Source organism: Papilio xuthus, unplaced genomic scaffold (assembly GCF_000836235.2).
Source record: "Papilio xuthus unplaced genomic scaffold, Pxut_1.1 DF826949.1, whole genome shotgun sequence".
Classification (NCBI taxonomy): domain Eukaryota; kingdom Metazoa; phylum Arthropoda; class Insecta; order Lepidoptera; family Papilionidae; genus Papilio; species Papilio xuthus.
The window spans coordinates 4034067-4046968 of record NW_013531700.1 but is presented as its reverse complement, the minus strand read 5'-3'; the positions used below and the strand labels follow the sequence as shown (position 1 = coordinate 4046968).

The 12902-nt window shown below is 30.6% G+C and overlaps 3 protein-coding genes across 3 annotated transcripts; 2 read left to right on the top strand and 1 right to left on the bottom strand.

Moving 5' to 3' along the window:
* The first annotated feature begins 246 nt into the window (after positions 1-246).
* On the top strand, positions 247-3492 carry LOC106120747 (AN1-type zinc finger protein 2A). The gene is made up of 6 exons (XM_013316161.1): positions 247-464; positions 616-658; positions 967-1153; positions 1874-2028; positions 2284-2392; positions 2569-3492. Exons 1-6 carry the CDS (start codon positions 410-412, stop codon positions 2713-2715), a joined length of 696 nt encoding a protein of 231 aa, XP_013171615.1. The 5' UTR covers positions 247-409; the 3' UTR covers positions 2716-3492.
* Positions 3493-3701: 209 nt separating this feature from the next.
* LOC106120843 (malate synthase, glyoxysomal) lies at positions 3702-8505 on the bottom strand. Its single transcript, XM_013316307.1, has 7 exons — positions 7974-8505; positions 7645-7903; positions 6962-7289; positions 6593-6767; positions 6236-6344; positions 4659-4913; positions 3702-4338 (listed from the first exon to the last, which is right to left on the bottom strand). Exons 1-7 carry the CDS (start codon positions 8222-8224, stop codon positions 4087-4089), a joined length of 1629 nt encoding a protein of 542 aa, XP_013171761.1. The 5' UTR covers positions 8225-8505; the 3' UTR covers positions 3702-4086.
* Positions 8506-8755: 250 nt separating this feature from the next.
* On the top strand, positions 8756-10048 carry LOC106120633 (uncharacterized protein C9orf78). Its single transcript, XM_013315995.1, has 2 exons — positions 8756-9285; positions 9432-10048. The coding sequence occupies exons 1-2, from the start codon at positions 8859-8861 to the stop codon at positions 9914-9916; spliced, it is 912 nt and encodes a 303-aa protein (XP_013171449.1). The 5' UTR covers positions 8756-8858; the 3' UTR covers positions 9917-10048.
* The last annotated feature ends 2854 nt before the right edge of the window (positions 10049-12902 follow it).

Here is a 12902-nt window from a genome sequence, read left to right as displayed (position 1 = left end):
ATTGATGTCCTTTTTTGACATTGCGGATCTCTTGGTAAAACTTAACTCTTATTAGGATGTCCATCTCTTTTATTTTACCTTCTAGATGTTTCCTTTTGGCTTGTCGGTCTACCCTTTACGCCGACTGAAAAGCTAGGACGTTATTTTAATATGTATTTACATGCTGTATTTTATATACTCTATAGTTACAACAAAGGCTCATGAAATCCGAATTCCAGAATTTTCTAATCCATTATATTGCAACACAAATTATGTTATGTCAAAAACTTGACGTTTCATCATTGGTAAATGACGAATAAGTTTCGTTTTGAACTTTAATTATAATATATATATATAAGAGAATGATTCGGAAACTTTAGTTAGTCGAATATATTGCCAGTTCGAGTCAAGACTTCTTAAACAATTTACAATGGAATTTCCGCATATTGGGAAGAATTGTTCATATAAATCTTGCAACAAATTGGGTAAGTGACGTAAAACTATTTGTTACATTTCTTTGTTAAACTTTCTTATACGGAAAATCGTAAGGATTTCTTACGCTTGTAGTGATATACTTTATATATTAGTAAAAAGCAAACTATAACATCAGCTTAAGATGAGAAACTTTCTTTTTAGATTTCCTGCCAATGAAATGTGGCGCTTGCAAGGAGATATTCTGGTGAGTAATCAGTTTTTATTAATCAATGAGTCATAAATATTCTTACAAGAAAATTTTAATAGTTATTGCGTAAAAGTTCTAATGACATAGTATATTTTTCAGATAAGAATAACATCTTTTAATACTTCTTGATTGCTATCATCCTTCTTTCCATCTCTTCTTCTACTTCTGTGGGGTTGGTGAACCAAGTTTTCATCTTCTAGATCAATCCTTCCACTACTACTTTCATTTGACTAATCATTTAGAGTCACACACACCTTAAACACTACCAAAGTTACCTTGCCATTAATACAAATTATTTCTTACAGCTCTGAACACTTTGGATATGTTAAACATGAGTGTCCGGAGCCGAATACACGGGATGTTCAGGTGCCTGATTGTCCGCTATGTGGTGCACCAGTGCCTGGCCGACGTGGAGAGCCTCCAGATGTTGCAGTCGGAGCTCATATAGACAACCAGTGCACTTCTGATCCTGCTAAAGAAAGACGGAAAAAGGTACTTCATATATTTTAGCTAAGCTTGTTGGGTAGTTAGATAAAACTTTGTATAAACCAAGTTTTTAAGTGATGGAAGAATTGAGTTTTGGTTTGGATCTCTTTTTTTTATTAATATGGAAAAAAATATAAAAAGAACTATTATTTTTTCTTTGTTGTATATAAACTCAAGTTTATTTTATATGAGTAAAAAATGTTAACAGTTTAATTAAAAGATATTTACTAATTAGAACGGAATACATATCAACATTATGATTGTTGAAGTCATATGTACACATATCAGTTTTATTGACCTTGTAACAAATCTACTTTTTGCATAAATAGTAAACATTCATTCAATTATTTTTGTAAACCCTTGTCTCTGCTAGTCACATTGTTTCCATACCTTAATATATTCTGTACAAATAGCTGTCTTATTCATATTTGCTTTTAATTTTGTAAGGTACATTTTGTCTAATTGCAACAATACTGAACAATAATGTAAATCATACTAACAATAATGCTAAATGTTTGGATGGATGGACGGCTGGATGATGGAGACCTTTGGTTGAAACTATCTCTGAAAAGGATGAATGGATCTCATTGAAATTTGGCATAAATGTAGAACATAGTCTGGAAGAAAACATAGGCTATGAATTATGTTTTTTTTAGTACTGCATGGACTGAGTCGCAGGTGACAGCTAATTGTTACTAAAATGATATAAATTTTTATAATTTTCAGGTATTTACAAACAAATGTTCATATAAAGGATGTAAAACAAAAGAAATGGTACCTCTTGTGTGCAGCGAGTGTTCACTTAACTACTGCTTAAGGCATAGACACATCTCTGACCATGCTTGTGAAGGGAAATTGGCTGCTAAGAGAAGACAGGCTGCGTAAGTTACATATTACATCTTTATTTGATACTGGTCAACCACATTTTACATAGTTAAAACATAATTTACTAGACGACTGTTTAAAAATATTTCTTTTTATTGATCAAGATTTTATAGTAAACTAGCTTTTCTTCTTTACACCTATGGCAAATTTCATCAAGATTTGTTAAGCCTTTTTGGAGACATCCAATATCCATCCATCCATCCCTCCATATTTAGTATGAATTGAGGTTTAATAGTTTCAAATAATTCCAGTGAAGCTGCAATGGCAAGAATGAAGGCAAATAATGTAAACTTAAATCGAAACACTCCTCGGCCCGCTGCAGTCCCAGTCACAGCATTTGCGGAAATACAAGGAAACATGGTAATTTTTTTTTATCTATAGACAATATTTAGATCAAAGATTATCATTTTTTAATGTAAAAGGTTGATAATATAGACAAATATTTATTATTTCAGTATTATTGTCTAGCTTAAATTATAGTTTCCGCTCAGCTATTCTATCTTTTTTTATAATAAAAAAAAACTTAATTATTCCAGACTGAAGACGAAGCTTTAGCCCACGCTTTAGCGATGTCAATGCGAGATCAAAATGATGATATACAAACGAGGGACACGAATTTTGCGCGTGCGCTGCTGCGGCAAAGAGTAGGCGGCGAACAGAACTCACGTTGTTCCGTCTCTTAGCATATACAACGCGACCACAATAACATGACAAGTGTGAAACATCTGTTCCATGTGAAGTTTAACTATATTCATTTGTGTTCATTTTCAAAAAAATATTTGTATATTTTTTTGAAAATAAAAAAAATATATTTTTTTTATTTTTCAGCACGACGACACCAAAGTTTTTTGGTATATTAAGAATGTTTAACATTACTATCACGTTATTGTGTTCACGAGTTATAAAAATGCCTTTTTTCCTAAGCTTTATCACTTAATTATAACAAAGTTTATTATTAGATAGCGTGTTTTTGAACGTACAAACAATTGTCATTGTAGAAATGCGCTTTATTTTTGTAATAATCTGTGTAACTTTGGTGCTTGTAATGTCCAGTTCTATTATAATAGCACAAAAGACTTATTTTAACTGAATTTGTCTTTAAAATTAATCCTATTTACACTATTCCAATCCAGCGATGAGAGTAAGCGCTGGATTCCAACTGGAATAATGGGCACATACAGTGCAATTTTCCATTAGCAATCCAGTGCAAATTTCGGTCGCTGGACTGGAATAATGTAGATGGGCATTATTTATAACATTCCGATTTTAATACCTTTACTTTTTGTCTTTGCAACGTAAATATGTTTGCGAATTTTTTTTCGATATGACATACAGACACTAATTTTAATATTTGTATAGATTTAGTTTAAAAAAGAACAATTTATTAAGGCTTTTGATAATTAGGTATTTAAAAAGTATTTAGCGTAAGACATCACATAGCTTGTGCATATTTTCAATATTAATAATTTTAAAAATAAAAAAATATTTTTGAGAAATGTTAAACACATTAATTGTTAAAAATATTTGTTTTATTTTAATCCCAAACAACACAATAATAATTAAAGCTATAAAATCCCATAACATTTTTTTAAACATTTCAGTAAATAACAATATAAAAATCTTAATCAGGTAAATATTTTTGTGTAAATATAACATAGTAAATTGCTATCACATTTTTTATTTTTGGAATGTTTTCAAGAAACAAAACTTATTTCTAACTTTTTTTTTTTATAGTATGTGGCAAACGAAAAAGGTCACCTAAATTCATCAATATAATGAAATTACTATTGCCCATAGACATCTGCATGCCTACTCAACAACTGAGTGGACGCACTTCAACATATTTCCCCTTCCTATGCGTCCCATTGACTATGGACTAATCACCCTCAACTTAGGGTAGGCTCCGAGCCCCTCGGTGGGGACGTATAGTGAGCTGATGATGATGATGCGTCCCATTCACAGTCTCTCCTCTGTAACTTTTGCAAATAACTACTGAAATAACTCACATTTGATACTTACCTTGATGTTTCCAAATGGGGTAGACAGAGGTAATATTATAAGTTACTCAGAAGCTCCTTATTATGTAGTGTACGGAATTTATGATTGTCGTTCAAATAACTTGTAATAAATTCAGGTGGATTACGTGAATAGAATATTTCCAAGCTCATATATTTAGCAGCGGTTAATCTTTTCCGTTCCGCACTAGATCTGCAAAGGTTCTTACGCGCGTGCGCAGCGAAACTGGATGCTGTCTTTTCTATTAAGTTTGGTGTGACTTGTTCATTTGGATCATCTTCAAGAGGCGGCTGGAATATAGAAATTTGTATTTGAATGTGTTAACAGAACTCTTGAGTGAAAGATTAAGCTATTGACTCATCATCTGCAGGTCTTGGGTTCGAATCCCGTCATTTACCGATGATTCGATTTACATATGTACATTTATCCGATGTTTTTACAGTGAACAAAAACATCGTGATGCAACCTGCACAGAACTGAGAATCGATTCAAATATATGTGTGAAGTTCACCCGCGCTGGGCCAGCGTGGTTGACTAAGGCCTAGTCATTACTAACTTAAGATAAGCTCCGAGCCTCTCATATGATTTTATTTTAGTCAACAAAACTTACGGAAAACCTTATCCACTGCCATATTTGTGCTCTAGATATCTCCGCGGTGGCTGAATCTTCAACATTACCGTTATAAAAGAAATGTCCAATACCAGCCAACCAGTGGTATATGAACAATATAGTAACGGCCACATTATGTTTAATGCCTTGTGAAGTCACACCTCCTTGTGGAATTGTTAAAAGATCTAATGCAATCACGTTGGTGTTTATTTGCCGTGTTATTTGATTAGGCGTTGTACCATTCTTTTTCCAAAGCTGGAATAGGAATTAAATTTTACAATTTATGTCAAGTTTACATTATGCCAGTGCAGTAGGACAGTATAAGCTCCCTCCAGTTAGTTTTTACATTATGCCAGCGCCGATTTTGAATGCTACTGTCTTACTGTACTGGAAAAATGTAAACCAGGCATTACCTTAACATTTCGAATGCCAAAATTTGGTAGTATGATGATTAGTATAGATGTTTTTTACCACTAAGCAACAACGGCTGAACGAATCTGGATGAATTTTGATATATAATACTAAATAGTTTATTTTTATTTACGCGATAACTAGTCTTTGTCTCTGTTTTTTTATAAATCTATCAAGTTACAAATACTTGCGAAATATGAGATGGGAAGAAAATTACGAAAAGTGAAAATGTATTCTTCATTTGTAGGTAAAATTATAAATTTACGTGTCGTTATGTTTAATATCAGTAAAACGTCCATAAAACACTAGTCGTTGTCGTGTCAAGGTCATAGGTTATCATAAAGAATTGCGTTCTTACGATCGCTTAGCTACTTATGCATTCATGCATTGAAAGTTAGACAGAGAAAGACATACAAAACCCTATTGTTATCCCATTCAATCTTATATATAAAATTCTCGTGTCACAATTTTCGTTCCCATACTCCTCCGAAACGGTTTGACCGATTCTCATTGAATTGAGTATATTGAGTAGGTCTGAGATTCGACCAACATCTATTTTTAATCCCGCCCGGACGGAGTCGCGGGCGACAGCTAGTATCTTTAAAAAAACTTAATGTTCACGAGGCTTACGATAGTGGAAATCCAGTGTAAGGAAAAACAAATACGCATGCAATAATGCAATTTAATTTAGTGTAAAATGATTATCTTTTTTATTCAGCATTTGTATTGAAATTAAACTTCCGAGTTGTCTCGAAGTTTGACATAAAAACCTCTTTAGATTTGTTTTCCTAATGATTAACTCCCATTCATGAATAGTAAAAAGTTAAACGGTTTAACTTATAAGCTTCCTCTTAAAAGAAATTAATTGCCCTAAAAGAGCAACATCAAGTGAAAAAATGTTTCAATATTTTTTTATCCTGGCAATGTTAAATGTAGCAAAAAGCTTTTATATATGAACAAGCAGTCGAGCGCGACTCCTTCTGCGCAGAATTATAAAAAAAAAACATAATTGGCCTATGTGTTCTTCCAGAGTATGTTCTATGTGTATGCCAAATTTCATCGAGATCTGTTCAGCGGTTCCGGAGATACCTTTAAACAAACATCTATCCATCTAAACATTAGTATTAATATTAGTGAGATTGGATTGGATTTATAAAACTACCTACCTCATTTACGTAAGGCACCAATCTAACATCATAAACCATAAATCCATCAACGCCAATTTTTATTTCCTTTAACTTTGCCTCCAATACTTTATTGATGATGATTTTTGATCTAAAATTAAATTTTAAATTAAGAATAGGTTTTTATATTCTGTACTTTTTTATACATTAGAATTGGTCAAAATCAATCGATGTTTTGAGCAAAAGAAAAAGTTTTTTTTTTATTATATACCAATTTTTCTTGTCCAAATGAAGCTACTGCTCAGATATCTATCACATCAATAGTTTGACGGAAATCGAATCTACTACCCCAATATTGGTAATAGGTACCCATAATTATTAGGCTACTTGGTTTCTTACTCATCATCAGTTCCATTAGAGCCTGGCTTCAGCATGGCGGCGGCCATACCGCCTGTGGCCGGAGCGCCCCGCGCGTGACACGTCTTCACAACTAGCTTCATGTAGCTATTCAGAAAGTGACGGTCCATGTTCACATATTTATTCCTGTCAGGTAGTAGAAACTCTTTTCGATCACCTACAGAATATATACTTTTTAAATATGAAAGAAAAGCTTTTTTGATTTGATGAAAGCGAAAAAAAATTGGAAATAAATAAAGATTTAAAAGAACTAAACTATACTATTGTTATCCATTCTTATAAAGCTACAAACAAGAGTTATTTTTTACAGTTGGGCACTTTGACCATATGTAAAGTTATGAAGTAACTTACCAAATTTTGAAATTATAGATGCACAATAATCCCAAATTCCACAATTAAGGCCTAATGAATGATCCTTTAATGCATATAGAATTTCTTCTAATTCAAAAGTAGATAAAATATTCTCAATTAAAACACAAGCTTTTATAGTACCGTACGGCAAATTGAGTTCATTCTGTGCCCATACAAATATTTCATTCCATAACTTTGCTTCTGATGAACCTTCTAACTTAGAAAGATAAAAGTATGGTCCACTGTTGGCTTCATATAATTTCTTAGCATTATGATACATCAAAATACCAAAGTCCACCAATGGGCCGATTGCTTCTTTACCTTCTATCTAAAAATAAATTAATATTTTGAATGTTACAGTAAAAATAATTAATACAAAATTAATTGAAACAATACAATAAGGGTTACAAACACTGGTCATCCAAATAGGTACACTTTTTTTTTATTTATTTAAAATATTTAATTTAAATTCATTCCTCTTAAGTAGGGTTTAGCAACAGGCACCGGCCGGCTATAAAAAATTGGCCCAAAACATTAAGATTTATATATATATATATAAATCTTTGTGAGCCAAACCCACATAAGTGGAATATGGCCAGTTTTGTATGTAGTTACTAATATTAAAGATATAAGAACAAATTGATACAGAGAGGTACTTACAATTAACATAATATTTTACTAACCAGTATATCATGATCTATCATATTCCAAGCCCTTGGTCTAAGCATTAACACTGGACATGTACTGATACTTGGCGGAGCTCCGGGAAGTTTTCCATTAACAAGTAAATTGATGTTGTGATAAGCAAGCAATTGGTTTCTCCATGTCGGGCAATGACCATCATCAAAATCAACTTGGATACCTTGAACGTCGGAGTTTACCGCTTCAATAAAATGCGCAGCGTTCGATGGCGATACATCACCTAAATCTAAATGACGATTTCTGTAAAAGTTCTTTAAATATTTTTATCAAGTTATGTTTAAAAATTACGTTTTATATTACATGTACATACTGTAATCTTGAAGGAATTGGTCCCACTTTCCATGTTGTATCATTTCTTTCGGGCGATATCTTGAAGTCCAGAGAATTCCGAGTTTGAATAGCGGCATTTCTTGCAAATCTATCTTTGTAAAGTTTTTCTATTTCAAAGTCAAAAGTTCTGTGCAACTTTGAGACAAATTCTAATGCATCTTGACAGAACACAGACTTTTGAACATCTACTAATTTTGGCGGCGGTGATTGTAATAAAATTATTTTGGTCATTTTTATAACAAGGAAATTTTATGTTATTTGCATTTAAAAGGAATATTAAATCCACACTTGTTACTAAACACGTCTTTATTTTCACAGTTTAATCAGTTCGCAACAGTGGACTATGAACTCTCAAGTCGTGAGAAGAAAACTGGGTAGGTATTTTTTATTCAAAGTAATAAATTCTTGAAACGCACAACCGAACGGCAACTGATAAATGATAACGATGTCAACAAGGCACTTCTCTTGCACGGTTGCATTGACTTTTTATGATAACAATATTAGACCCTCAACTTTGAATCTTAGCAGATTTAGATAAGACTGCTTTTACTATATCACTAAATTCAACAACAAAAAGAAGAAATACATCGTTTTTACTACCACTACGGATTATAATAAGTTATTGTCGTAATAATCCCTAAGATTTGATAAGGCTTTTTATAATTTTTATTGACAAATAAAAATTCTTTATCTTGATGGGTGATCGTATAGGGACTTTTTGTATCTGCAATGTGTGTTTGCTCTTTGATGCACAATTTTTGGCTTCTGACATTTGACACACGTCAACGTCAACAAACAAAATACAAAATCGCATCACGACATAAAATTTTGAATTTGCAATCTATTTATTTGCATATTAGTAACAATGGAGGATTCTTCAGAAAACTCTTCAGCTGCCGAGGAAGTAAAGTTTAAACCCAAAAAAAGGAGAAACATACGGCAACGAGTTAAAGTGGAAGACGATGATTCTGAAGATGAACAGGTGATACTAGCTAGATTGGAGGAAGCAAAAGAGGCTCAGAAGCTTCGAGAACGACCGAACGGCGTCAGCATAGTTGCTTTAGCGACTGGTCAAAAAGTTACATTGGAAGAAGAGATAGTTTGTAAAGATCCCTTCAAAATAAAAAGTGGTGGAATTGTAAACATGCAAGCGCTAAAAAGTGGTAAAGTGAAACAAGTAGATGATGCATACGACACGGGAATTGGAACACAGTTTTCAGCAGAAACTAATAAACGCGATGAAGATGAAGAAATGATGAAATATATTGAAGAACAGTTAGCTAAAAGAAAAGGTAATTTGTTTTTCTATCTTAAAAAAAAATTGTCATCTCAGTTGAGGTTCATTAAAAGGTTAATAGTTCACATTTACTATACAAGCAAAACTATTTCTTTTAGTTTTGTTTAGGTCAACAGCAACTTAAGTTTGTTTTTTTTTCAGAGGGAAAAATTGATGACAAAAAGGAATCTGAAAATAATGATACATTAAAATACTTATCCCCTGAAGAAGCAGCTTTACTCTCACTTCCTGAACATTTAAGGGTATCTTCAATGCCTAGATCGGAGGAGATGTTATCAAATCAAATGCTCAGCGGTATACCAGAAGTTGATTTAGGTATTGACGCAAAGATTAAAAACATTGAAGCAACCGAAGAAGCAAAAATGAAATTATTATGGGAACGTCATAATAAAAAAGATGGCCCATCACAATTTGTCCCAACTAACATGGCAGTAAATTTTGTACAACACAATAGGTTTAATATAGACGATAATTCAAAGAAAAGAAAAGTAGAAAAGGTTGAAGTAAAGACGGAAACTAATGTAATAGATGAAAATGTTGATAAAATTGTTAAGAAAGCAAAAGGGGAACGAGCTACTGACGATTATCATTATGAAAGGTTTAAAAAACAATTTAGGAGGTATTGAATAGTAATTATAGGACAATTAAAAATAATATTGTGTTAGTGACCAGTATTTTAAGCGTAAGAGTTTTTCAGTAAAACTGTTTATGTAATATTTGTAAAAAATGTGCAGTTTCAATATAATATCCATTATCCACACATTCATTATTTTATTCAGTATTTTTAGTATATTTGGTTTCTATCAATCATATTGACTACCTTTTTATTTTGTAAATCTGAAAAACTTGGTACAATGTATGCATAAACAAATTTAAGGAATTTATGACAAAGAGAAAGGGAGAAATAAATTATTTTTCACAAAATATGTCTTGTTCTTTTTCCTTGATTATTTAACAATTTTTACTAAACATAAATTAAAAAATGAAATATGTCAATAAATGGTATTTGAACATTTCTTTACATTTACATAAACTAGTTGGTAAAATTAAGTAAATTCATTTACTTCGGGCTTCCGAGACCAAAATCCCTATTTAAAACATATTTTTCTCTTTTTTGGTCTCAGAAACCAATAGGTTAGTTTACTTTGTTTTGTTATGGGGTTCATAGTACTAGAAGAACATTGGAATAAGGTTAAATTAAACACAAACTCAGCAAATTCTAACTTTAATCTTCAATAAAACAAATATAAAATAAAACAATAGATCAGACGGAGATGTGGTAAGAGAAATGACTATGATTCAGAGATAAAAAACATTTCAAACAAATCATTGGTCCCAATTAAGTAAAATGTCATTAAAATGATTAAAATTATTATCATTAAATACCTGAAAAATACATATAAGTATGAAATTCTCAAAATCATAGTAAATTAATACAACTAAATGATAATGTTGCTTGGCAAATACATTTGTTTATCGTGAGTTTTCACTGCCGAAATACTGATACAAAAACACTTTGACATTTTGTGGATACATGTAATCTTACATCAGTGAAAATCCACGGTTAAAAGGCATTTTATAACAATAATAAACATTCTTTTTTTATATAATACTTAGGTATTATGTTGCAACAATATTTTAGAATAATCCAGGATTTTTTTTAAATTAATAATCGTTGAATTACTATAATTATTATATTTCAAACATGAAAGCGAAATATGGCTTTTTGTATACAATAGCGGATCAAATTACATCATTTCAACTCAATTTATTAACAACGTTAAAATAAATTTAATAATTAAAAAGAGATTCGAAAATCATTGTCTAATTATACAAATTTTAATGAGATTTAAAGAAAAATCTCTAAATACTATAACAACGACATAATATAGAAATTGTTGCAATTTGAAAAATCTTAAAAAATAAGACCAGAATATTGGACGGAAATAAAAATAACTAGGGTTAACATAAATAAATCAATTTTACTTAAATAAAAAGGCGAAATGTTTAAGGCACATTTTATGCAAAGAAGAAGGCACAATATTTTTTTTACATTAATATTTATAAATTGTTGATTTTCAACTAAAGAAATATGATTCCGAGTAAGAGAAACTGGTGGGTTCCATTTACAATTATAAATCGTTACAGATAACAGCTATAGTATACAAATTTTAATGTATATTTCATACTGGAATGTATACTTTCATGTTATAAGCAGTGATCAAAGTTGATTAGAGTATAATTTATTAAAGTCATTAACTTTATATGTCCTTTAAGACAAAGCAAATGTCAGAATGATTAGTAAGGGAAAATAAACGTCGACATTTTAATAAGTCTAGTGTTGTGCCAGTACACCGGCACAGTGTCGGATTTTCTTCCTAACAGTACCGACCAATCTGAGGAAAAGAGTTACATCTCTTAAGGCATTATTTATATTTTGAAAGTTGAGACAATTTAGGTAAAGAATAGTTAGGGTGGGAGACTTAAGCACATACTATTTTTCACTATGGTATTGGAATTTTAGCTATAAGATTCTTATTATGTATGATAGTATAAATTTTAATTAAAACTACTATCCATAGGTTTCTGAGACCAAAATCTCTGTTTCAAAGATATTGTTATCTCTATTTTGTCAAAGATAATGACAGGGATAACTATATGTATACATGACAGATTTTGATGTCCGGAACCAAAGGTAAATCTGACAAGCATTGGTGATTAAAAATGCGAGTCTGTTGTGTGTAGACATGTTTTTTGTGTGTGATCATTGTATTTTATTCTATGAATTTTCCAGGGCTTTATTATCCAAGGACATGCTTTTAGTTTCTGTGTGCGTTCAATTTTGAGACTATAGCTGCTATCTATAAGATTCTTTTTTATCTATTTACAAAACTTATTCATAAAGTCTTACTTTTCTCTATATTGCAACTAATATTAAGGTAAATAATTAAAATATCGTGCGTCACAAAATTTACAACGAATTATGTATTGATTTTTTTTTAAATATTCTTCGTGATAAACACTTTGTGCCGATTATATACAAACTATGTAAATAAAGAACTTTGTTCAATCAAAATATACATAAAGATTGTGATAAATTGCACTTAGAAAAATATAATGTAAATTTACAATTTTTAAAAAAAAATCAAGCTTAAAAATAATGATATATAATATAATAAAATTATTAATTCATTAAAATATAATTAAAATGCCAAAAAGGCATTAAACTTTGCTTAAACAAACATTTATTTAGAAGGCATTTTTATATACAAATAATTAAAAAATAATTTCTGTAAAGAAATAAATCCACAAAAATCTATAGAATTCTTTTTGTATTTTATTTATAGATTGATTTAACTTTTTGTGATGCTTATTTTTTATTTTTTTTTCAATTAAGTCATAAATTATTATGAAATCATTTAATCAAATAAAATAGTGTAAAGGAATAATAAAATGTTACTATAAAATTGTGATAATTTTCAAAGTTTGGTAACAAATAATAATGGAGAAATTTTTTCTAAAATTCTATAAAAAATTCCTTTTTTTTTCAATTATTTTATGACATTTAACAAAAAAAAAATACAACCACTGTGATGTTATAGACAATAACAA